Raw genomic sequence first — 26,244 nt, 5'->3', positions numbered from 1 at the left:
TGCGCGGAGAGGAGCACCGGCTCGGCTGCCGTAGTTCGCCTTTCCACGTGGGCGCCTCGTCGTCATGGCGGCCGTCCGGAAGCCAGTGCTGCTCGGGCTTCGAGACACTGCAGTGCGTGGCCGCCCCACGGGGTCGGGCGCCTGGACCGCTAGCAAGCTGGGCGGCCTTCCGGTGAGGTGGGGCCCCGGAGCTGGGGTCGGCGGGTGCTGGTGAGGGCTACGGGGTGAGGTCCCCGGGCAGAGCCCGGGTCTGAGCGCCTTACCTGTCCTCAGGACGCCTTGCCCTCCGTAGCAGCGCCGAAGCCAGTGTGTGAACGTTGCAGGCAGCCTCTTGCCCTGGTCGTACAGGTATACTGCCCCTTGGAAGGCTCCCCGTTTCATCGGCTACTGTACGTATTCGCTTGTCCCCGCCCCAGGTGCAGCATGGGCGGAGCGCGCAGGTAGGCGGGGAAGTTCAGCAGGGTGGGTGGGAGCTGGGGTCCGCACCAGCCACACGGGATAGCGACAACCGCTGGCTGGTGCTCTGCGTTGCACGCTCACTGCCATTTATTTTTACCCTGAAGCTGGAAGGTGTTCCGCTCCCAGTGCCTGCAGACTCGAGAAAAAGAGGCGCAGGACGCACAGGTAAACCGGTTGTGACCAGCGTATTATGATTTGCTGTAATTTGAGGGTATTTTCCAGAATGTCGTTTAAGACAAACTTTAAGCAGTGGCCTTTGAAGTATGTTGGAGGGGTTTTTGCACTTTTCTGAACCATGAAATGCTATCTTAAGATTTTTGTTGTTTCTTTTAATATACACTGAAGACCTTGAGGCACATAATTCCCTGATGTTTCTGTTTGGAAAAAAGTATGGATGTGTACGCGGTTATATGTAACACGTATGTGTGTGTTTTATAGTACATATGCTTAGTGTCATGTGTGTACATGTGTATAAAAAACATTTAATAAGAAATCTGAATTTATTGAAATCAAAAAGTAGGGCAAGTTGGTAGGTGCAGAACAAAAATTCAGCTTCCTTTGCCTGGATGTCACCTTATATATACACTGAGTTCTTAACATGTGCCAGGCATGGTACCAGCAATATCAGGAATGAAAAGATGAAGATCTGGTGTCTGCCTGTATTTGTCAGGGTTCAGTTGCAGGTAATAAAAAAGCACTGAACTGTTAAAGTTGAAAGAATTAGGTTTTTACTAACATTGGATATAGGCTGGAGGGGGCGACTCCAGGAATGACCTTCAGAACCACATCTGAGAATGGGCTTGTTCAGGAGCTGCTAGACCACCTCCTGCATCCACAGTCAGAAAGCTGAGATGTGGTCTGGTGAACTGGAAGCTGCCCTTGTCAGGTCTTTTGCCTCCAGATCCTTGCTTTATATCTATCTACAGACTTTTGCTTCATGGCCTCTCTCTCCACTTCATTCTGTTTCAAGTTTGTGTCTCCCTAGTGGACCTGATTAAGGGAGCCCTGATTATATCTGGAACTCTAACCGCTAAGGAGTCTGGGAAATGTAGTTCTTTCCTGCCAACTTCTGCAGTACATGAAGCACAACTGAAAGAGTTTGGAATAGGTGGTTGAAAAAACCACTGTACTTCATCTGCCACACTGCCCCTGAAAAGGGAAGACAATTTTTTGTCACCTCCAACATGCTTTGGGTGAATGGGGTCCAGAAAGTTGAATCAGAGTGTGCAAGAGAGGAAGATACTGGTGCGAAGGCTCCCTCAGGAAGGTGAAGGGATTTGTAGCTCAAGCCAAGGGAATAGGTGAGATCACCCAGGTGATCTTGATTCACTGGACTTGATTCACTGGATATTTTCCCAGAAACAGGAAAACGGCCTTGCAGCTGAGGATTGGTGTGAAGGTGCAGATGACTGGGGAAGTGACAGTGAGGAGGTGCCACCACCACAGCGTACCTTGGATTTTGGAAATGATCCCCACAGCGCCAAAGACACAGACTGTACTGCTCAGCTCCGAGATCTCCACCTGCAGGATACTGTCCTGGGCGCTGCTCCTCCTGTTTCTCCCGGGGAAGAGATGGCCCTGCCTTCCCTGGTGCCCCAGTTCCTGCCCTACTACATGTGTGTTGTAGATGAGGATGACTACAGGGACTTTGTCAGTCTAGACCACGCTCATAGCCTTCTGAGGGATTATCAACAGAAAGAAGGAATGGATATGGAACAGTTGCTTTCCCAAAGGTGAGAATGTGTGCTGCTGAGGGTGACAGGTGACTTGACCGGGAAGCTGCCACAGTAGGTGCCCTTTGGTTTTATTCTGGTAGTTGGGGAAACTTTTTCAGGCAGAACTTGTGTGTGTAGCACCTTTCTGCTTCACTCCTCTTGATGAGAAAGGAAGACCAACGGGGGATCTTACCAGCCAACCCTGAGTTAGCTGGAAAACACTTTGCTCTGTTCATAAGTACCCTCAAGAAAAGGAACAAAGAAGTTAGGGTTGCCAGCTTCGCCAGAAGAGCATGTGTTTACTGTCTCTTTTTTTTTTCTGTTTTTAAATGTATAGCTCAGACAGGTAACTTAGAAAAATGCCATTTGTTTTTTAACTCTTGGCTGTGGCTCAGGAACTGGCCTAGGACTTCAGAGACCCTGCCAGAGCCTCGACTCATCAGTAAAATGAGAGTCGTGTTGGTATCTCTGTTGTCTGTCTCACCAGAGGGTTTTAGGAGTCACATGAGAGAGGAGATCTTGAAAGGCTTTATAAACCAAAGCCCCCTAAAGAAAGAAGCATGGTCATTTTTGCTATTATAATAGGATATTTGGAAAGATAACCTGTGTTTGTTTGTTCATTTGTTTGTTTGTTTTTTACCAGAGCTGTTTCCTTTGTAAGCTTTTCGGAATAATGTTGGAGTGCTTGCAGACCCGTTGGTGTCTGAAAATAATCTATAATGGACAAAGAAATGGAGAGAGTCAATGGGCATAGGACTTTTAAAATTGCAGATAATCATCCCAGAGTTGGAAATGACTAGGGAGCAGAGCTTGGGAAAAAATAACTAAGGAGCAGAGCAGGGGATTATGTTAGATATTATAAGGTATTAAATTTATTTATTTTTTTTTTTAATTTTTTTTTTCCAATGTTTTTTATTTATTTTTGGGACAGAGAGAGACAGAGCATGAACGGGGGAGGGGCAGAGAGAGAGGGAGACACAGAGTCGGAAACAGGCTCCAGGCTCCGAGACATCAGCCCAGAGCCTGACGCGGGGCTCGAACTCACGGACCGTGAGATCGTGACCTGGCTGAAGTCAGACGCTTAACCGACTGCGCCACCCAGGCGCCCCTAAATTTATTATTTTTTAAGTTGTGTGCATTAACTTGTTTACCCTTCTAAATATTGTAATTATCTGGATATAGACGCTCAAAAGCATTTTCTGCTTTTCTTAGTCTTCCTGGTGATGGTGATGAAAAATATGAGAAGACCACAATTAAAACTGGAGATAAGATATTTTACAAATTCATGAAGAGAATTGCTGCTTGTCAGGAGCAGATTTTGAGGTAAAGGCTCATTTTCTTTTATTGTTTTTCTTGATTATAAGAGTAATACATGTTAGTTTGGAAAATACTGGGAAATATCATGAGAAAACCAGAATCTGTAATATTCCCCAAACCAAGAGGCTAAGATTTTTTCATTTATTCTATTTTATTATTTTTTTTTTAAGTTTATTTTGAGAAATAGCGCAAGCCGGGGAGGGTTAGAGAGAAGTAGAGACATAATCCCAAGCAGTCTCTGCAACATCATTGCAGAGCCCAATGCTGGGCTTGAACTCACAAACTGTGAGGATCACGACCTGAGCCGAGATCAAGAGTTAGATGCTTAACCAACTGCACCACCCAGATGCCCCAAGAGACTAAGATTTTAATATATTATGTTCACTTATTTTTTTATGCATTTTGATGCATGCACGTAGGTAGGAATTATGTGTTTTAATTTTATTTATTTTTTAAAAATTTATTTATTTATTTTGAGAGATAGAGTAAGTATGCGTGTGCACAGGGAGGGGCAGAGAGACAGTGAGAAAAAGAGGGAGAGAGAGAGAATCCCAAGCAGGCTGTGTACTGTCAGTGCAGAGCTCGATGTGGGAACTTGATCTCATGAACCATGAGATCATGACCTGAGTGGAAATCAAGAGTCAGATACTTAGCTGACTGAGCCACCCAGGTAGCCTGGAATTGTATGTTTTTGAAACATATTCGGGGGGGGGGGCGTCTGGGTGGCTCAGTCGGTTAAGCGTCCGACTTCAGTTCAGGTCACGATCTCGCAGTCCGTGAGTTCGAGCCCCGCATTGGGCTCTGGGCTGACAGCCCAGAGCCTGGAGCCTGCTTCGGATTCTGTGTCTCCCTCTCTCTCTGGCCCTCCCCTGCTCACACTCTGTCTCGCTCTCTCTCTTAAAAATAAATAAACATTAAAAAAAATTTTTTAAAAAATAAAAAATAAAACATATTCAGGGGGCGCCTGGCTGCCTCAGTCAGAAGAGCATGTGACTCTTGATCTTGGGGTTATAGGCTCAAGCCCCATGTTGGGTATAGAGATTACTTAAAAATTAAACAAATAAGCGCAGGGGTGCTTGGATGCTTTAGTCAGATAAGTGTCCAGCTCTTTTTTTTTTTTTTTTTTTTTTTTTTTTTAAATGTTTTACTTTTGAGAGTGAGAGTGAGAGCACGAGCAGAGGAGAGACAGAGGAGTTGGGGGAGGGGGGGGCAATAGAAGATCTGAAGCGGGCTCTGTGCTGACAACAACAAGCCTGATGTGGGGCTTGAACTCACAAATTGTGAGATCATGACCTGAGCTGATTTCGGATGCTCAACCAACTGAGCTACCCAGGCACCCGCAGCATCCAACTCTTGATCTTGGCTCAAGTCATGCTCTCACTCCTGGTTTGTGAATTCAAGCCTGCTTGGAATTCTCTCTCCCTCTCCTGCCCCTATGTCACTCGCCCACTCGTTCTCTCTCTCTGTCTGTCTCTCTCTCTCTCTCTCTCTCAAAATAAATAAATAAACTTTTAAAAAGCACACATAATTTGGATCATACAGTATAATTTTTTTTTTAAGTACACAGAATCTAGAAATATCCTTTTAGTACATTGAGAACTTTGATTTTTTGTTTTTTTGAAGATTTTATTTTTAAGTAATCTCTGTATCCAATATAGGGCTTGAACTCACAACCCCAAGATCAAGAGTTGCATGTTCCGCAAACTGAGCCAGCCAGGTGCCCCACAGAGCTTTGATTGTTTTTTTTAATAGACTTTATAGTAGTGTAGTCACTTGTCTGTTTTCCTGATTTATGGACATTGAATGTTGTTTCCAGACTTTTGCTTTTATACATTATACTAGTGAATAGGTTTGCACCTAATGTCATTTTGCACATATGCAGGTATATCTGGGGTTACGTTCCCTGAAGTGGCATAGTTAAGCAAAAGGCTGTACAGAGTTGTAATTTTGATTAATAGTACCAGAGTGACCCTCCTAGGACTTCAGTTCCTACTGGCAACCTGTAAGTGCCTGTTTTCCCATAGCCTCACCTATAGTGTGAGCTTCATGCTTTTGTATTTCTGCCAATTCAAGTGAAAACATCGGGGTATGATTCATTTTGCTTGTTTCTTATTATGAGCATCTTTCTCTGTTTTTGAATCATTCCTATCCATATCTTTTGTCCATTTTTCCATAAGTTCTTGGTCCATTTGATTTTCAGGAACTCTTTATGTATTAGGGAGATTAGGCCTTTATTATGATTAATTTTCTTGGTTTGTTTGATTTTGACATTGCCTCCAGATATATCTTTGGATGTCTAATTGTTCCCATCTAATTTGTTTCAATTTTGCACAGGTTTGTTGTTTTTTTTTTAATGTTTGTTTATGTTTGAGAGAGAGAGAGAGAGAGAGAGAGCGCGAGTGCGTGTGCACATGTGCACAAGAGGGGCAGAGAGAGGAGACAGAGAATCCCAAGTAGGCTTGACGCTGTAGCTCAGAGCCCGAGAGAGGCTCAAACCTGCTCAAACCCATGAACCGTGAAATCATGACCTGAGCCGAAACCGAGTCAGACACTTAACTGACTGAGCCACCCAGGCGCCCCTCACTTTTGCAGTTTTAGTGCTGTTACACACCCCCTTCAAAAATCTTAGAATGTTGGGGCGCCTGGGTGGCGCAGTCGGTTGAGCGTCCGACTTCAGCCAGGTCACGATCTCGCGGTCCGTGAGTTCAAGCCCTGCGTCAGGCTCTGGGCTGATGGCTCAGAGCCTGGAGCCTGTTTCCGACTCTGTGTCTCCCTCTCTCTCTGCCCCTCCCCCGTTCATGCTCTGTCTCTCTCTGTCCCAAAAATAAATAAAAAACGTTGAAAAAAAAATTTTTTTTTTTAAAAAAATTAAAAAAAAAAAAATCTTAGAATGTCATTTCCCGAAAGTCTAGTTCTAGAAGTGAAATTCAGGATCGGAGGTTTGAAATGTAAATGCTCTTGATATGTATTGTGTGATTATAGTTTTTACTACTTAGCACAAAGTCAGACTTTGCTCTTAATTCTTGCATCCTCATTTTATTGATGAAAATCCAATTTATCTTCTTTTTCTTAATTAGGTATGACAGCTAGAAATCTCATAGCATATGTGCCCTCATGAAAACGTGCCCAAATTATGATACCTTCAACAGAATTTTCAGATCAAACAAATATTTTTGATCATATGGCACCTCAACAGTGGCAGTGACTCCCAGCTTGGAGACCAGCCCCTGGGAGGGATCTCTTGCCAGTGAGACTCACGGCCCACAGTGATCCCTCCTACTTGAAGGGCTGAGTTACTGTGTGCTGAGGTGGAGGAGGACCGTAATCACTGTCCTCGGTGCTGGTCACGGAGGCGACAACACTATACTCTATGATGTGTGCCCAACAGAGCTGTGAACAAGTATGCAGGAAACACAGAGGAGAGATCAGAGGCTTCTGCTTTGGAAAGGCATTGTGCAAGAGGGACAGACTTGAGCCCTAAACCCTGCTGGAGGGATTATAGGTCCAGTATGCTATGGGTCACAGCCCAGATGCATAGCAGTGGGGCAGTGGCAGTTCAGTGAGCTGGGCACGACGGTGTCTGAATTGAGAGAAGCTTGACTTAAAGACCATCCGTTCCCTTTTGCTGCTATAGTCCCATACCTTGACATCCTCAGGGCACATACCCCTGTTGTGTTTCTTGCCAGACTGGGTGCTCCTCATGCTTGGTACCTAGCACTGCCACGGATTAGATGCTCAGATTGTATATTTTCACTCCGTGTCTTACTAAAGAATTTGTACTTTATCCTGTGGCCAGTAGTTGCCAGCAGAGTGATGATCACTCTGAGATGAGAGAAGAATCCAGGTGAGAGGTGGTAAAAGAGTTTGGATCAAAACAGAGGATATGGGAAGGAGGAGACAAATTTGAGAGATATTTCTATAGTGACAGGTCTTAGTGACCTCTGGATGTGAGAGGAAAAAATTGGAAGGCAACAAAAGTGGTTTTGAGGTTCCCGATTGTGAAGTTGGATTAATGTTGATGCCGTTCTGGAGAAGGGGGTTTGGGAGGCTCGTATCTGGAGTCCAAGGGTCTTGATTTTTCTTGGAGTACAGAATGTGTCCTTGTCAGTATGATTTATATCTTGATAATCTTTGGCTTGCCTTTCATTTTTTATTTTAAATTTTTTTTTAACATTTATTTGTTTTTGAGAGATAGAGACAGAGCATGAGTGAGGGAGGAACAGAGAGAGAGGGAGACACAGAATCCTAAGCAGGCTCCAGGCTCTGAACTGTCAGCACAGAGCCCAGTGCGGGGCTCAAACCACAAACCGTGACATCATGACCTGAGCCGAAGTTGGATGCTTAACCAACTGAACCACCCAGGTGCTTCAGACTTTCACTTACTAATAGGGTCTTTTGAAGAGAAGTTTTAAATTTTGATCAAGTCCAACTTAACAGTTTTATTGTTTTGGTGGTTCATATTTTTATTTCCTAAGAAGATTCTGCCTAACCAAAGGTAACAGGATTTGTTTGATTTTGATGATGTTTTGATGATTTGTTGATGTTTGATTTCCTGTGTTTTCTTTTTTTTTTAAGTTCTTTTTTTTTTTTTTTAATGTTTATTCTTGAGAGAGAGAGAGAGAGAGAGAGAGAGACAGCACGTGAGCAGGGGAGAAGCAGAGCAGGAGACACACAATCCAAAGTAGGCTCCAGACTCTGAGCTGTCAGCACAGAGCCCGATGTGGGGTTTGAACTCACAAACTGTGATATTATGACCTGAGCCAAAATCAGATGCTTAACCGACTGAGCCACCCAGGCACACACCCCCCCCCTTTTTTTTCTTAAGTTTATTTATTCATTTTGAGAGAGACAGAGACAACACAAGTGGGGGAGGGGCAGAAAGAGAGGGGGAGAGAGAGAATCTCAAGCAGGCTCCGCACTGCCAACCCAGAGCCCAATGTGGGGCTCGAACCCATGAAGCTGTGAGATTATGTATGACCTGAACCAAAACCGAGAGTTGGATGCTCAGCCAGCTGAGCCACCCAGGTGCCCATTTCCTGTGTGTGTTTTTTTAATTTTTTTTTTTTAACATTTATTCATTTTTGAGAGTGAGAGAGACAGAGTATGAGCGGGGAAGGGACAGAGAGAGAAGGAGACACAGAATCCGCAGCAAGCTCCAGGCTCTGCTGAGCTGTCAGCACAGGGCCCAACGCGGGGCTTGAACTCACGGACTGCGAGATCATGACCTGAGCTGAAGTCGGCCGCTTAACCGACTGAGCCACCCAGGCGCCCCTCCTGTGTTTTTTTATGGAAGTTTTCAGTTTTAGTTCTCACTTTTAGGTTTGTGATCCATTTTGAGTTAATTTTCATATATAATGTATGAGGGTCAAGGTTCTTTTTTATATACAGTTGTTGCAACACCAGTTTCTATTATGGATCACTTTTGTCTTCTTAGTTAGGGAGAGAGGAATGTTAAAATGTAACTATATGGGGGGCCTAGGAGGCTCAGTCAATTAAATATCTTATTTTGGCTCAAAGTTCCTGGGTTCGAGTGCCATGTCAGGCTCTGTGCTGACAACTCAGAGCCTGGAACCTACTTCGGATTCTGTGTGTGTGTGTGTGTCTGTCTCTGTTCTTCTCCCGCTCATGCAGTGTTTCTCAAAAATAAATATCTAAAAACATTTAAAAATATATAAATAGGGGCGCCTGGGTGGCTCAGTCGGTTAAGCGTCCGACTTCAGCTCAGGTCACGATCTCACGGTCCGTGAGTTCGAGCCCCGCGTCGGGCTCTGGGCTGATGGCTCAGAGCCTGGAGCCTGCTTCCGATTCTGTGTCTGCCTCTCTCTCTGCCCCTCCCCCATTCATGCTCTGTCTCTCTCTGTCTCAAAAATAAATAAAACATTAAAAAAAAAATTAAAAAAAAAAAATATATACATATATAAATAAATAAACTTAGAAAAAAAACCAGTTCACCTGTTTCTCTCACTCCTGACCCCTTGTCTCTGGAAACCACCAGTTTCTTCTCTGTATGAGTTTGGTTTGTTTTTTTGTTGTTTTTTAGGGCAGCATATAAGCGATATCATTCAGTATTTCATTCTCTGTTTGACTTATTTCATTTAGCATTATGTCCTTGAGACCGATCCATGTTGCTGCAAATGGCAAGATTTCATTCTCCTTTATGGCTGAGTATTCTTTTGTGGGTTGTATGTGTATATACATACGTGTGTGTGTGTGTGTGTGTGTGTGTGTGTATACACACACACATACATATGTACATACACACCACAATTTCTTTGTCCATTTATCTGTCAATGGACACTTCAGTTACTTACATGTCTTGGGTATTATAAGTAATGCTGGAGTGAACATGAGGGTAAATATCTTTTTGAGTTAGTGTTTTTTGTCTCCTTCAAATAAATACCCAGAAACGGGATGGCTGGATCATATGGTAGTTCTGTTTTTAATTCTTTGGCAAACTCCACACTGTTTTCCACAGTGTATGCACCAGTTTACATTCCCACCAACGGTGCAGGAGGGTTCCCTTTTCTCGACATCCCTGGCCAACTCTTGTTATTTCTGGTCTTTTGGATAATTGCCATTCTGACAGTGTGAGGTGGTACCTAAAGTATGCTTCTTAAACAGCTTATGTATGGGTCTTGCCTTTATTTTATCCAGACTGTTTGCCTTTTACAGAGTCTCAAATCCATTTAATGTAATCATTGGTAGTAGTGGGTTAATTTTATCATTCTGGTATTGGCTTTTTCCTCTTTATTTTATTTTATTTTATTTTATTTTATTTTATTTTATTTTATTTTATTTTATTTTTTTAAGTTTATTTATTTTTGACAGAGTGCGAGCATGAGCTGGGGAGGGGCAGAGAGAGGGATGGAGACACAGAATTGGAAGCAGGCTCCAGGCTCCAAGCTGTCAGCACAGAGCCTGACGCGGGGCTCGAACTCACGAACTGTGAGATCATGACCTGAGCCGAAGTCGGACGCTTAACCGACTGAGCCACCCAGATGCCCCTTTTTCCTCTTTATTTTTTGTCCCTCTTTCCCCTTTTGTTTAACCTTCTCTTCAGTGAATTGAGTATTTTTAGTTTATGATTTTATGCCCTTTCTGTTGCCATGAAAAGTGTTTGCTATAGTGATTATAATGTGCATTTCTGACTTACTGCAGTCTGCCTTCACCCAGTAGTTTGCTATTTTATGAACCATATCACAGATTCCCATTTAGCTTTCCCTGCCCTTTGTGATCTTGTTTTCGTGTATTCACTTCTATATGTGCTTTACATCCCGTAATACATTTTTATTTTTGCTTGAAATAATCGATAGTTTATGTGGATAGTTTATAACATATATATGTTATATAATGTACGTAGATTATATATTATATAATAAAATTAAAAATAACAATTGGGCTGGCTTAGTCATTGGAGCATGTGACTCTTGATCTCAGGGTTGTGAGTTCGAGCCCCACATTGGGTGTAAAGATTACTTGGAAAAAAAATCTTTAATATTAAGATTAATGATCAGAGAGTCTGTTATGTTTATCTTCCCATTTACCCTTTTGGTGCTCTACATTCCTTCCTGCTGGGCTTCCATCTGGTATTACCCCTATGCCTGAAGGACTTTTAATTTTTTTTTTTTTAAGTTCATGTTTGTTGGAAACAGCCACTCAGGTTTTGTCTAAGAATGTATTTATTAATATTTCTTTTAATAGACATTTTTATTGGATGTATTTTAGTTGTTTTCGATTCAACACTAGAAAGATTTTGTTCCACTGTCTTGTTGCCTTTAGCATTTCTATTAGAAATTAGCTGTAATTCTTTTTTTATTTTTTTTTATTTTTTTAACATGTATTCATTTTTAAGAGACAGAGAGAGACAGAGCATGGGCGGGGAAGGGGCAGAGAGAGAGAGGGAGACACAGAATCCGAAGCAGGCTCCAGGCTCTGAGCTGTCAGCACAGAGCCCAACGCAGGGCTTGAACTCACGAACTGCGAGATCATGACCTAAGCCGAACTCGGACGCTCAACCTATCGAGCCACCCAGGAGCCCCAGAAATTAGCTGTAATTCTTAATTGTTGTTCTTCTTTTTGTTGTATTTATATAATAAAACTATTATGTACTTCAGTGACTATGTGTTTTAATTTATCTTGCTTGGGATTTACTGAGCTTTTTGGATTTTTGTGTTGATGTCTTTTCATGAATTTTGGAAAAAATTTTGGCCGTTATCTCTGCAAATATTTCTTCTTTCCTATTTGCTTTTTCTAAGGACTCCAGTTACTTGTATGTTTAGACAATTTAAAATTGTTCATTGTTTTTAAAGGCCCTGTTTCATTTTTATTTATTTTTTACTTTTTGTTTCATTTTGGATGTTTCTGTTTTCCTCACATTCACAGATTTTTTTTGTTGTTTCCTGCCTGCTGTAAACTTTTATTGAATGAAGTTCTTTATTCTGATACAGCATTTTTCACTTCTAGTATTGCTCTTTCAGTCTCTTTAGTTTTTATTTCTGTGCTAATTTCCTTATCTGTTTATGCGTGTCTGCCTTTTCTACTAGATTCTTTTACATGTTTATGATTGATATTTTATTATTTGTTTTATCCCACTCCTCATATTGATATTTTAAAGTCTTTTTCGAACAGTTCCATCATCTCATCTGTGGGTATTCTTTTTTTTTTTTTTAATGTTTATTTATTTTAGAGAGAGACAGCATGAGCGGGGGGAAGGGGGGAAGGGCAGAGGGAGCAGGAGACACACAATCCAAAGCAGGCTCCAGGCTCTGAACTGTCAGCACAGAGCCTGATGCGGGGCTCGAACTCACAAACTGTGAGATCATGACCTGAACCAAAGTCGGACGCTTAACCGACTAACCCACCCAGGCGCCCCTGTGGGTATTCTTGTATTGACTTTCTTTATGGGTTAAATTTTTCTGCTGCTTTACAAATTTAGTATCTTTTCTTTTTATGGTTTAGCGGGCATTGTATGTTGAAGAAGATCAGATACTGAAGTAAATATCTGCTCCTTAGCAGGGCGTGCCCCTTCTTCTGTAAGGCTGGTAGTGGAGGTCTAAATCCCTTTAATCTGCCTTGGAGTGGAGTCTGGACTGTGTTGCAATTTTAGTTAGATTCAGTTCCACATTGGTTTTAGTGCCTTTGCCTAGTCTTTGAATCAAGCATTGATAAGACTTCAGGTATCTTGCTGTGCTTTACAGACTTGCTACTGTTTTGGGGCCTTTGGATTTTCTTTGCTGTCTGGTTTTGCTCCTGGTACTCTTCAAGAAGGAAACAAAGTTTGCAGAGCATGGCCTTCAATACTGGAATGTGACTTGTATGTGGTCCTCATTCAGGGTTCTTTGTTCCCTTGCCCTAGGTACTCTTGGAGTGGCGAACCACTTTTTTTGACCTGCCCTACATCAGAAATCACTGAGCCCCCAGCCTGCAGCTACTGTGGAGTCCGAAGGATATTTGAGTTTCAGCTTATGCCAGCACTGGTCAGCATGCTCAGAAGCACTAATTTAGGTAATAGCCCTTTATTAATTTGAGCTTGTGGGTTTATTGCACTAACTTGGAATTATTTTATTTTAATGTGTATTTATTTTGAGAGAGAGACAGTGCGCAAGTGGGGGAGGGACAGATAAAGAGGGAGAGAGAGAATCCCAAGCAGACTCCATGCTTTCAGCACACAGCCCAATGTGGGGCTTGATCTCACAAACTGTGAGATCATGATGTGAGCCAACCGAAATCAAGACTCAGAGGCCAAGCCATATTCTATCCTTAAAATGATTTTCATAGTGGGGCCATCTGGCTGGCTAGGTTGGTAGAGCATTGGACTCTTGATCGTGGGGTTGTGAGTTTAAGCCCCACGTTGGGTATAGAGTTTACAATAAAAAAAATTATTTTCATAGCATTGTATTATTATTTTTTTAAGTTTATTTATTTATCTTGAGAGAGAGATTGAGCATGCGCACAGGAGGGACAGAAAGAGAGAGAGAGAGAATTCTAAGCAGGCTCTATGCTGTCAGTGGAGGGCCCTATGTGGGGCTTGAATTCATGAAACCTGAGATCATGACCCGAACCAAAACCAAGAGTCAGACACTTAACTGACTGAGCCACCCAGTCACCCCTCCTTTTTTTTTTTTTTTTAAATGTTTGTTTATTTATTTTGAGATAGGGAGAGCTACATGCGTGCAAAGGAAGCGCAGAGGGAGAAGGAGAATCTTAAGCAGGCTCCATGCCCAGCGAGGACCCCGATGCAGGGCTCAGCCCCATGATGATGAGATTATGACCTGAGCTGAAATCAAGAGTCCAATGCTTAACTGACTGAGCCACCCAGGCACCCCTTTTTGTAATATTTGTGATCATAGGAGTAAAGCAGTCATTTTTTAATCAGTAAGTAGTTACCTGTTAACTGGAGGGTTTTTGTTAATGCTTTTTATCAGATTGATAAAGTTCTTGTCTATTCCAATTTTATGCATTCTTTTTACTTTTTTTTTTCTTTTTTAACATTTATTTATTTTTGAGACAGAGAGAGACAGAGCATGAACAGGGGAGGGGCAGAGAGAGAGGGAGACACAGAATCTGAAACAGGCTCCAGGCTCTGAGCTGTCAGCACAGAGCCCGACATGGGGCTTGAACTCACAGACCGTGAGATCATGACCTGAGCCGAAGTCGGACGCTTAACCGACCAAGCCACCAGGTGCCCCGATGCATTCTTCTTAATAGCCGTGTATAAGCGTTATCTGTGTCATGTTAACAAATTGCTGCTTAATACGTCTGTACCAGTTTATGTTGCTGTCAGCCATGTAAGAGAGTATTTCTGTCTTGGCATCTTTGGCAGCATCTGGTATAAAATGATGAAAAAGTTTTGGTAATGTTGTTAAAAATGCCATTGTGTGACCTAGCAATTCCACTCCTAGGTATATACCTAAGAGAATTGAAAACGTATGTCTACACAAAACCTGTATGTGAATGCTCATATAAGCATTATTCATATAATAGCCGAAAAGCAGAAATAACTCAGATGTCCCATTAACTAATTAATACATAGACAAAATATACCTTCATAGAATATTATTCTATCAGAAGAAGAAATGAAGTACTACATTATACATGGCTACACATGATTATACCTTGAAAACATCATGCTAAGTGAAAAGAAGCCTGTCACAAAAGGCTACAAATTGTATGATTCTGTTCATATGAAATGCCCAAAATAGGTAAACCCATTGAAACAGAAAGTAGATTCATGGTTTCCAGGGGCTGGGTGAGGGGCGCCAAGAAAGAATGAGGAGTGACTGCTAATGGGTATGGGCATGGGTGTCCTTTTGGAGAGATGAAAATGTTCTGGAAGTAGGTTGTGAAGATGTTTCTATAACTCTGTGAAGAAACTAAAAAACACTGAATTGTACACTTTAAAATGGTAAATTTTACGGCATGTGAATTATATTTCTATGAAGAAAAACACCATTTGAGCAGCTGTACAAGCTCATAATACCTTTGGTGATGGGGCACCCTGGGTGGCTCAGTCTGTTAAGCGTCCGACTTTGGCTCAGGTCATGATCTCGAAGTATGAGAGAGCTCCGTGTCAAGCTCTGTGCTGACAGCTTGGAGCCTGGAGTCTGCTTCAGATTCCATGTCTCCCTCTCTCTGCCCCTCCCCCACTCACACTCTGTGTCTCTCTCAAAAATGAATAAACATTGGGGCGCCTGAGTGGCTCAGTCAGTTAAGCAAGCGTCCAGCTTCAGCTCAGGCCATGATCTCACCGGTCGGGAGTTCGAGCCCAGTGTCGGACTCTGTGGTGACAGCTCAGGGCCTGGAGCCTGCCTAAGATTCTGTGTGTCCCTCTCTCTCTCTCTCTCTCTGCCCCACCCCCGCTTGTGCTGTCTCTCAGAAAAATGAGGAAATGTTAAAAAAAATTTTTTTTGATAAATAACATTAAAAAAATTTAAAAATACCTTTGGTGATTCTTGTAAAGACAATGGAAAAAACAATTATTGCAAAGCAATAATTATAACAATTAGGTTTAATGGAAGTAATTAAGCCAACTTAAATAAATGAGTATTCGTTGTTTAGGAAAAAATGTATTAGTTCTCCATATATTTTGGATATTAACCCTTTATCAAATATATGATTTGCACATATTTTTTCCTATTCTGTAAGTTGTCTTCATTTTGTTGATGTTTCTCTTTTGCTTGTATTAATTTATTTTTTAAACTGTAAGTATAATACTCACTTCAGAAATCCAGTTACCTGGAGATAATTGCTGGCGATACATATTTTTTCTCTTCTTGTTTCTGTACACATTAAGAAATTAAAACAAAATTGTTCTCATACTTCTGTTCCTTCTTCGCAGAATTTCCCAGTGTCATTGAATATATTACCCAGTGGAAGTTCCATTTTATCTAGCGATTTCCGAAGTTATTGTACATTTCAACTGTTTCTTTCTCTTTACTATAAATAATCATTTAATTAATGCCCTTTCTGTAAAGGCATTTCTATAATTTTAAGTATGTCTTCAGTATTGAATCTTAGAAGTCACATCTTTTTATCAAAGGATATGAACTTGGAGTGCCTGGGAGGCTCAGTCCATTGAGCGTCTGACTTGATTTTGTCACGTTATGATCTCACAGTTTGTGAGATCGAGCTCCACGTAGGGCTCTGTGGTGACAGTGCGGGACCTGCTAATTCTCTCCGTCTCTCTCTGCCTCTCTCCTGCTTGCATACATGCATGCATGCACTCATTCTCTCTCAAAAGAAATAAACTTAAAAAAAATTTTTTTTAAATAAAGGGTATGAACTTTTTAAGGGAGCCTAGCTGGCTTGTCAGTAGAGCATGGAGCTGTTGATCTCAGGGTTGTGAATTTGAGGCCCACATTGGGGGTAGAGTTTACTTCAAAAAAAAAAAAAAAAGATATGAACTTTTAAAAAACTTATTTGACACAAGAGAAGAAATTATGTATATTTGTTGTAGTCTTTTGTCTGCTAAATAGGCAGTGTGCTTTGAACACATATAGTACACAAATACTGAAGATAGATTTTTATGTTGCTGACAATTAATACTGTTATGAAACACCAGTGTCTTCCCTATTTATTGAATGAAATTTCACAATGTTCACAATGTCTAAAGTTGCATAATCCTGAAAGGCTTCTAACAAACCACTACGCCCCACTCTCACCCCCTTTGCCATCTAGTTGCACTCAAAGGAGACACTGGCAGCACTCCGGGCTGTTCTTCTAGAATTTATTTTTGTACTTCTAAATAAAAGGTACTACTTTTTACATTTACCTCTTTTAGACATCATCAATTGAATTTCTGAATTGGCATGGGGGATCTGGGATCTCTTACAGCCCCCTCCCATTCTTCCTCACCCTATTGCTTTCTCCCATACTCCTGGTCAATGTTTGTAATTTTGTAGTTAGTCTGTTTGTAGTTAGCAAAGCAGTGTATTGTGATCACATGTTCTTGGACTTAATAATACCTGTTTCAGTCTTAAAAACATTGTTTTTAATGTTTATTTATTTTTGAGAGAGAGACAGAGTAAACAGGGGAGGGCAGAGAGACAGGGAGACAAAGAATTCGAAGCAGGCTCCAGTCTCCAAGGTGCCAGCACAGAGCCCAACGTGGGTCCTGAATTCATGAACCACAAGATCATCACGTGAGCCGAAGTTGGAGGCTTAACGGACTAAACCAGCCAGACGCCCCAATACCTGTTTCATTCTTTTTTTTTTTTTTTTTTTTTTTTAATTTTTTTTTTTCAACGTTTTTTATTTATTTTTGGGACAGAGAGAGACATAGCATGAACGGGGGAGGGGCAGAGAGAGAGGGAGACACAGAATCGGAAACAGGCTCCAGGCTCTGAGCCATCAGCCCAGAGCCCGACGCGGGGCTCGAACTCACGGACCGCGAGATCGTGACCTGGCTGAAGTCGGACGCTTAACCGACTGCGCCACCCAGGCGCCCCAATACCTGTTTCATTCTTATGGCCAGTTCTTCTCACACCCTCCTGGAGGTTCTCAGTATTATTTTCCTCACAAGTCCAACTCCAGACAACCCAGCTCCATGTTTATTTCCCTGAAGACCTGTCCCATGTGCCTTGTTCTCCTGAGCTAGTCTGAACTCTAGGCCTTCCGCATCTCTAGTGTTGCTGTCATTCTGGGTCACCTTCTGCCTTTATTTTGGTATCGCTTTGCCCCTCTTCCAAGTGGGTCCCCTGTTTTCCTGGAACTCTGATCTGCCTCTTTCTCGGTTTATCCTTTCAGTTTTGATACAGCATTTTCTCCAGTAGTTTCCTGAAGAGGGATTGTGGGAAATAGGTATTTAAAGTACCCCATCGGGGCGCCTGGGTGGCTTGGTCGGTTAAGCGTCCAACTTCGGCTCAGGTCATGATCTTGCTGTCCTTGAGTTCGAGCCCCGCGTCGGGCTCTGTGCTGACAGCTCAGAGCCTGGAGCCTGTTTCAGATTCTGTGTCTCCCTCTCTCTCTGCCCCTCCCCTGTTCATGCTCTGTCTCTCTCTGTCTCAAAAAATAAATAAACGTTAAAAAAAAAAAATTTTTTTTTAAATAAAAAATAAAAAAAATAAAGTACCCCATCAGTCTTAAGATACATTTATTCTATCTTTATGCACATAATAAAGTCAGGTATGGAATTCTAAGCCATTAGTAATTTTTTTCAGAATTTTAAAGATTTAATTACCTTTCTTTTATTTTATTTTTAAGTACTCTCTACACCCAATATGAGGTGCCATGATATTACCTCATTCTTTTAGCAGCCTACTTATGGAAAACAGTCCCATGCTGGCCTTTAGTCCTCTTATTTCAGGTCACTTTTTTTTTTTTTTTAAGTTTATTCATTTATTTTGAGACAGAGGAGAGAGAGAGCAGGCCCAAGTGTGTGTGGGGGGGTGGGTGGGAGGGATTGGGGAGAGAGAGAGAGAAAGAATGAATGAATCCCAAGCACTTACAGTGCAGAGCCCGATGCATGGCTTGAACTCACGAACCATGAGATTACGACCTGAGCTGAGGTTGGACACTTAACTGACTGAGCCACCCAGATGCCCCCAGGTCACTTTTAGAATCTTTACTTTATCCTTGTTATTCTGAAATTGTGTATATTGTGCTGAGTAGCTGGTAGGTGTTTTCAGTTCAGAAACTCATGTCCTTCAATTTCCTTGAAGATATTCTATTTTTCTTGTGCCTTTACAGGAACTTCTGTTAGTGAAATGTTTGTTTTCCTATTTAGATTCTGTTCTCTTTTGTTGTCTGATTTTTATTTTGCTTCCCAAGAGTTTTCTTCAACTTTGTACTTTATTCATCTTTTTAGTTGCGGTAAAAAATATATAACATAAAATTTAGTATCTTAACCATTCTAAATGTGCAATTTAGTAACATTAAGTTTATTCACGATATTGTGCAACCAATCTCCAGAGCTTTTTCCTCCTGCAAAACTGGAACTGTAACCATTAACAACTCCCCAATTCTGCCTCTCCCCAACCTCTGGCAACCACCATTCTGTTTCTATGAATTTGACTACTTTAGGTACGTCATATAAGTGGAATCATAGTATTTGTCCTCTGACATTGCCTTATTGTACTTAGCATAATGCCCTTGAGGTTCATCCATGGTGTACCATGTGTCAGAAGTCCTTTCTTTTTAAAGGCAAACAATATTCTGTCATGTGGATATTCCACATGTGGTTCATCAGTTCGTTTGTTGAACACTTGGGTTGCTTCTACTTGGCTATTGTGAATATTGCTGCTATGAACATGGGTGTACAGATATCTTTTCAAGATCCTGCTTTCAGTTCTTTTGGATATATATACCAGATGCAGAATTGCTGGATCATATGGTAATTCTATTTTTAATTCTTTGAGGAACCACTATAATATTTTCCATAGTGGCTTCACCATGTTATATTGCCAATCAGCAGTGCACAAGAATTCCATTTTCTCCACATCCTCACCAACACTTGTTTTCTGGGGTTTTTTTGGGGGGGAGGGGTGTTGTTTGTTTTTATAGTATCCATCCTAATGGATGTGACGTATTTATTGGGATTAAATTTGCATTTCCCCTAATGAATTTTTTTAAATGTTTATTTATTTTGAGAGAGAGTGCATGCATGAAGGGGAGTGGCAGAGAGAAGGAGAGAGAGAATAACAAGAAGGAAGAAGGCTCCACATTGTCAGCGCAGAGCCAGATGTGGGGCTCGATCCCATGAACCGTGGGATCATGACCTGAACTGAGATCAAGAGTCAGATGCTTGGGGGCGCCTGGGTGGCTCAGTCAGTAAAGAGTCCCACTTCAGCTCAGGTCTTGGGCTCTGTGCTGACAGCTCAGAGCCTGGAGCCTGCTTCAGATTCTGTGTCTCCCTCTCCTTCCCCCACTCCTCCCCCGCTCACACTCTGTCTCCCTCTCTCTCTCAAGAATAAATAAACATAAAAAAAAAAAAAGAGAGAGAGAGACACTTAACTGACTGAGCCACCCAGATGCCCTGCATATCCCCTAATGGTTAATGGTGTTGAGCATCCTTTCATATAAATGGCTTGTTAGCCATTGACATATCATTTTGGGAGAAATGTCTACTCAAGTCTTAGTCTTCATTTTGTAGTCAGATTATTTGACTTTGTATTGTTGAGTTGTAGGAGTCCTTTTTATATTCTGGGTATTAACCCTTTATCTGGTATGATTTGCAAATACTTTCTTTCATTTTGTAGGTTGCCTTTTCACTGTTGTGTCCTTTGATGCACATAAATTTTTGATATAGTCCAATGTGTCTGTTTTTACTTCTGTTGCCTGTGCTTTTGGTTTCATATTCGGGAAATCTTTGCCATGTACTTCCTTTTTAAAAAGAAAGCACACAGTGAATTGTGCCAATCTTAAGCCTACAGTTTGACGACTTTTTGCATAAATACACTCTTGTCATCACCTCCCAGATTAACATAGGGAGTGTTTGCAGTGCCCCAGAAAGCCCCTTGGGCCTCCTTCCTGGGCAGTATACCCCTCCCTGTCTAAGGTGTCACTCTCCTCCATTCCTATATGGATTTGGCCTATTCTGGAACTTTGCACATATGGTGTATGGCTGTTGGGCCTGACTGCTTCTGTTTTATCTTTACGTCTTTGTTAGCTTTATCTTCTAACCCTTCTCTTGAATTTAGTTTGGCCATCCTATTTTTATTTTTCAGAAGATCTTTTTGTTTTCTGAAACTTTTCCATACCACCTTTTTTTTTTTTTTTTTTTTTTTGCTTTATGAGTTCTTCTTTTATATCTTTAAGAAGTGGTCTGGTTTTTGTTTTTTTGTTTTTTTTTTTTTTTTCAACGTTTTTAATTTATTTTTGGGACAGAGAGAGACAGAGCCTGAACGGGGGAGGGGCAGAGAGAGAGGGAGACACAGAATCGGAAACAGGCTCCAGGCTCCGAGCCATCAGCCCAGAGCCTGACGCGGGGCTCGAACTCACAGACCGCAACATTGTGACCTGGCCGAAGTCGGACGCTTAACCGACTGCGCCACCCAGGTGCCCCAGAAGTGGTCTGTTTTTAAAGTTTTTACTTGTTGACTATTTCCTGCCATTTTTTTTTTTTAAGATTTTACTTTTAAATAATCTCTGCATCCAACGTGGGACTCAAACCTACAACCCCAAGATCAAGAGTCACACGCTCTACTGACTGAGCCAACCAGGCACCCCTCCTACAGTTTTTCTGACCCCTGAATGTTATGTTGAAGGTTTTCTGTAAATGTGTGGTGAACCTTGGAAATCACCATTACTAACACTAATCAACATCATTCTAGTCCTCATCCTTGACATAAATGTAGGTAGAAAGTTAAGATAGTTGGATGGCTAGAAAAAATTTAAAGATAGGAAAGTTCAGTACATACTAATTAAAAATACTGGAATAAATGTATGCAAATTTAACATAAGAAAAAGTAAGTGTATGTGAGGCAGTTGGGTTCTTTCACTGTAGGCAATGGGTTCTTTCACCTAGTTTCTAAAAGATCCTTCTGAAGTTAAGAGAATTACATTCATTCCATCTGTCAGTTTTAGATAGTATGTGTTTGGCTCTTTACTATAACAAGGACATTTGTGCCCTGCTCCACCCCCAAGTATATTAGTAATTTTTTAAAGATTTTTAAATTTCCTTTTTTTTTAAATTAAATTTAATTTTTTTTTTGAGAGAGAGCGAGCATGAGCAAAGGGGCAGAAACAGGAGGGGACAGAGGATCTGAAGCAGGTTCTTCACTGACATCAGGGAGCCCAACGTGGAGCTCGAACTCACAGACTATGAGATCACGACCTGAGCTAAAGTCAGACACTCAATTGACTGAGCCACCCAGGCACCCCTAGATTTTTTTATTTCTTTAATCTCTGCACCTAGCGTGGGACCTTTGCGTTGACCAGTTGCATTGGTCACCTTTCTCCTCTCCTGTGTTCACATCCTTTTTCTTTCCCTTTACATTCATTGAGGTTCTCTCAAGCCTTTCCTTTCTACCTGTAATTGCGTTTCACCTCTTTTCTGTTCCTTGTGGCTTCTGATGTTTTTCATTAGATACGTAATGGGGCTATTTTGACCCCCATGTCTGTTTCCTTTTTCTCCTACCCCTCCGTTGCCCTTCTACTGTGGCAGGTCTCTGGGCTCAGGCCTCCTGTACATAACTCTGCTATTTGGTATTCTGTTGCCTCTGATTCCCTGCTCCTCCTTCTTTCCTACCCTGGTGGCTACTGGTTCTCAGACTCTAACCTTCTCATGCCTTCTGCAGACTGCATGTTGCACATTCTGGTTGGAAATTATCTCACATTCACCAGGTCATTTCTTCTAAGTCAGCTTTATTTTGGCCTTGTTAGTTCAGTCTTTGATGCTTTTCTTTCCATCATCCCTGCCTGCATTTTCCTTTCAAAGTGTTTTTCTTTTGCTCCTCCAAACCAATTGCCCAACTCCTCTTGACTCCTGTTTTCCTGTTCAGCCATCAATGGGAGTTCTTTTCAGTTGTATTTTCTTGATGTTATTCTTCATGGCATTGTCCATTGATAAAGTTTTGTAAACTCTTTGGAATTTTTTTTTTTTTTTGGCCTGAATCCTTTCTTGGAGGTAGTGTGTTCTATTAACATAATATATTTTTATTTGTTTGTTTGTTTGTTTGTTTATCTTAAATGTTTTTTTGTTTGTGTGTGTTTGTTTGTTTGTTTTTAGTAATCTCTACATCCAACATGCACAAACTCATAAACCTGAGATCAAGAGTCACACAACTGAGGGGAGCCTGGGTGGCTCAGTTGATTAAGCATCTGGCTCTTGATCTTGGCTCCAGTCACGATCTCAAGATATGAGTTTGAACCCCAGGTTGGGCTCTGTGCTGATGGTGTGGAGCCTGTTTGGAATTCCCTCTCCCTCTCTCTCTGCCCCTCCCCTACTCATGAGCTCTCTTTCTCTCAAAATAAATAAACTAAAAAAAAATTTTTTTTAAGAAAAAAAAAGAGGGGCACCTGGGTGGCTCAGTCAGCTAAGCATCCAACTTTGGCTCAAGTAATGATCTTGCAGTTCGTGGGTTCTAGCCCCACATCAGGCTCTCTGCTGAAGGCTCAGAGCCTGCTTTGGATCCTCTGTCTCCCTATCTGCCCCTCCCCCGCTCACACTCTGTCTCTTTCTCAAAAATAAAAACATTAAAAAAAATTTTTTAAGAAAAATAAACTCACACAACTGAGCCAGCCAGACGCCACATGACATATTTTTTAAATGGTTTTCAGTGTCCAGTATTCTAGACAGTTGTACTAAAGACTTTAAAGTATATTTTCCTGATAAATCTGCTTTTTGTCATCAGCAGTCACTTGCTTTGTGGAAGAGGATGAGTGTGTTGTGAATGAAAGCTAGTGAGCACTGCTTTTGCTTTTCCTAATTATTTTTTCGGCTTATTGGGTAAAATCACTCCTGTAGCAACACCACGTGTGCTGATATTGCATTATCTTTCTCCTTCAGTTATCTTCTAGTTACTTAACCTCTTTGTTTTATGGTGATCACTTAAGACGTGTCAGGCTCTGTTCTAAGTATCTAACATGTATTAGTTTATATAATCCTCCTCAAAACAATCTTCTCATGATAAATACAGTCATTATTATGGAGAGGTGAAATCACTTGCTCAGTGGTAGAGCTGGGATTTGAATTTTTTTTTTTTTTAACGTTTATTTATTTTTGAGACAGAGAGAGACAGAGCATGAACGGGGGAGGGTCAGAGAGAGAGGGAGACACAGAATCCGAAACAGGCTCCAGGCTCTGAGCAGTCAGCACAGAGCCCGACGCGGGGCTCGAACCCACAAGCTGTGAGATCATGACCTGAGCCGAAGTCGGATGCTTAACCGACTGAGCCACCCAGGCGCCCCTGGGATTCGAACCCACGTAGTCTTGCTCCAGAGTCTGGGCTCCGTCTACTAATCAAACTTTCAAATATTGAGTGTATCTCCTGACACTGTCTCTTTGCTGGAATATGTTATATTTTTCAGGTCTTTCTGTGGAATTTGGAACAATTCTAATTTATACATGTGAGAAGAGTTGCTGGCCTGAAAATTGTCAGACTCCCATGGAAGAACTTTGTATTATACAAGAAGACCCAGATGAACCGTTATTTAAGTAGAGAATTTCCTTTTATTTATATAAATTAAAACAAATTTTAATGTCCAGATTTGTGTATTTTTACTTCATTTTGACTCACAAACTATTAACTCTTTGTGTTTTAAGTGCTGTCCTTTTTGCTTTATGGCACCTGTACTGGGGCAGAAGCGAGATTTAGAACCTCTTGGCTGTGGGCTGGTCTACCCTTCCAGGGTCAGTGTCTTGTCTGGGCATTTTACACACAGAATGTGGCTCCCCTCCAGCCCAGAGGGCGAGTGTTCCTGCACTACCAGCTGGGGAGCCAGGAGCCCTGGTCGGCCTCTTAAGTGCTGCCACCGCACTTCAGTGCACTCCGCTGCCGTCCCTGCATGCTGACAGATCAAGCCTCTTGATCTGCTCCAGCTTCCTGAGATTCCCACCCTGTGACACTGGCTATTGAGACCTGCCCCTCTTTCTCCCACCCGACGATCCCCAGCCTCACCCATGCCTACCTTCTGCCCCTGCAGCATCACAGCACGGGGGCCCTTTCTCTCGATTCTGGACATGGTCCCTCCTTCCTGGAGCCCACTTTTTCAATTTCCCCTTTCTCCTTTCAGTTTTTATGTTATCAACCCTTCCATTCTGCTACCCTTCGGCAGCAGTATGAAAACACTCCCCCCAGCTATGTGCAGACTTGCTATTTGCCTACGTAGATGAGGAAACTGGTATAAACAATTTGATTTGCTACTCTGGTAAACAATATATTAGGTCCAGATTCTCTCGAGGTAAGGTCCTCCTGGGCAGTGTGTGACCGCTGAGGACACCACCTGATCCTGTCTCCCGGGGCCCCTGAGGGAAAGTGGCTGACTGTATACAAACAACTTGCTGGTCAGTGAGGTACATAGGGGAGGAAAAATAATTTTCTCTTTGCCCTTCTAGGTAGTCGGCTGAGGCCCCCTGTAAGAAAAATCAGATTGACAGTAGAAAAACAGAAGTATATGTACCTCCTATATAGACGGAAGATACTCAGCAAAACTGAGTAACTCCCCGAAATGGCCCAAGGCATTACCTCAAATATAATCTTCAGCTGAAGACGAAAGACGTGGGGTGCATGGAAGTAGTTACGGGAAGTTATCAGCCAAAGCATGGCGGAAAAGGGTAGGGTTGTTATATATTGTTAGAGAAACAAGATACGAGAAAATAAGTCCAGTGTGAACCCATTTATTCATTTCTTTAACGTTTAATTTTGAGGGAGAGAGACCGAGCACAAGCGGGGGAGGGGCAGAGAGAGAGGGAGACACAGCATCCGAAGCAGGCTCCGGGCTCTGAGCTGTCAGCACAGAGCCTGACGCGGGGCTCGAACTCGCAGACTGCGAGATCGTGACCTGAGCCAAAGTCGGACGCTTAACCACCCAGGTGCCTCACCCAGGCACCCCATTGTGAACCCATTTAAATGTAAAACTGCAGGGGCACCTGGCTGGCTCTGCACATGACAGAGCACATGACTCTTGAGGTCATGAATTTGAGCCCCACATTGGGTGAAGAGATGAGTTAAATAAATAAGAACAAATAAGTGAAGGAGACATAGATCAATTAAGACAAAGGCCTGGAGTGTGTGTCTGGCTCAGTTGGGGGAGCATGCGAGTCTTGATCTCGGGGTCATGAGTTCAAGATCGAGAGATGACTTACAAAAAAAAAAAAAAAAGGAAGGGGGCACCTGGGTAGCTCAGTTGGTTAAACATCGGACTTCAGCTCAGGTCATGATCTCGCAGTACGTGAGTTTGAGCCCCGCGTCGGGCTCTGTGCTGACAGCTCGGAGCCTGGAGCCTGCTTCGGATTCTTTGTCTCCCTCTCTCTCAGCCTCTCCCCCATTGGCACATGGTCTCTCTATCAAAAATAAATAAACATTAAGAAAATAGAAAGAAGGACAAAGGCCATCAAAGGTCCTGGGGAGTAGGAGTGGGTATGGGTGGGACTTTCATTTCCTGCACTTGTGTCCTAATTTGAATTTTTTAAGGTGAGCAAGCATTTTACACTTTATACTTACACAAATCCACAAAGAAAAGCAAAGGCCCTCAGAATTAAGGTACTCAGCTCAGGCCGGCCAAGGGAAGACAAGGGAGGCAGGAGAGAAGCCAAGGAAGGTGATTCCCATTCACTGAATGTCTAGAGGGAGATGTAAGATCAGCATCCTGGGGA

The 26,244-nt window shown here is 42.2% G+C and overlaps 1 protein-coding gene across 4 annotated transcripts; it reads left to right on the top strand.

Moving 5' to 3' along the window:
- Window positions 1–53: 53 nt before the first annotated feature.
- Window positions 54–24,134, top strand: PDCD2L (programmed cell death 2 like). 4 transcript variants are annotated; one of them, XM_058709249.1, is made up of 7 exons: window positions 54–172; window positions 274–389; window positions 564–624; window positions 1,825–2,192; window positions 3,387–3,497; window positions 12,847–12,995; window positions 23,958–24,134. In XM_058709249.1, the coding sequence occupies exons 1-7, from the start codon at window positions 65–67 to the stop codon at window positions 24,086–24,088; spliced, it is 1,044 nt and encodes a 347-aa protein (XP_058565232.1). In that variant the 5' UTR covers window positions 54–64; the 3' UTR covers window positions 24,089–24,134. The 4 variants fall into 4 exon arrangements, with proteins under 4 accessions (XP_058565232.1, XP_058565231.1, XP_058565230.1 ...); XM_058709248.1 differs by having other exon boundaries at window positions 1,819–2,192; XM_058709247.1 differs by having other exon boundaries at window positions 274–440.
- Window positions 24,135–26,244: the final 2,110 nt, after the last annotated feature.

Source organism: Neofelis nebulosa, chromosome 17 (genome assembly GCF_028018385.1).
Source record: "Neofelis nebulosa isolate mNeoNeb1 chromosome 17, mNeoNeb1.pri, whole genome shotgun sequence".
Lineage (NCBI taxonomy): Eukaryota > Metazoa > Chordata > Mammalia > Carnivora > Felidae > Neofelis > Neofelis nebulosa.
This window is presented reverse-complemented; position numbering and strand designations above follow the sequence as displayed.

What these genes read in the sequence shown, in the direction of transcription:
- PDCD2L (XM_058709246.1), top strand. Translation starts at nt 65, where the DNA reads ATGGCGGCCGTCCGGAAGCCAGTGCTGCTCGGGCTTCGAGACACTGCA. An exon ending in AGCATGGGCGGAGCGCGCAG is followed by an intron (nt 441 to 563) that starts GTAGGCGGGGAA and finishes TTTACCCTGAAG; the next exon opens with CTGGAAGGTGTTCCGCTCCC. An exon ending in AAGAGGCGCAGGACGCACAG is followed by an intron (nt 625 to 1,818) that starts GTAAACCGGTTG and finishes ATATTTTCCCAG; the next exon opens with AAACAGGAAAACGGCCTTGC.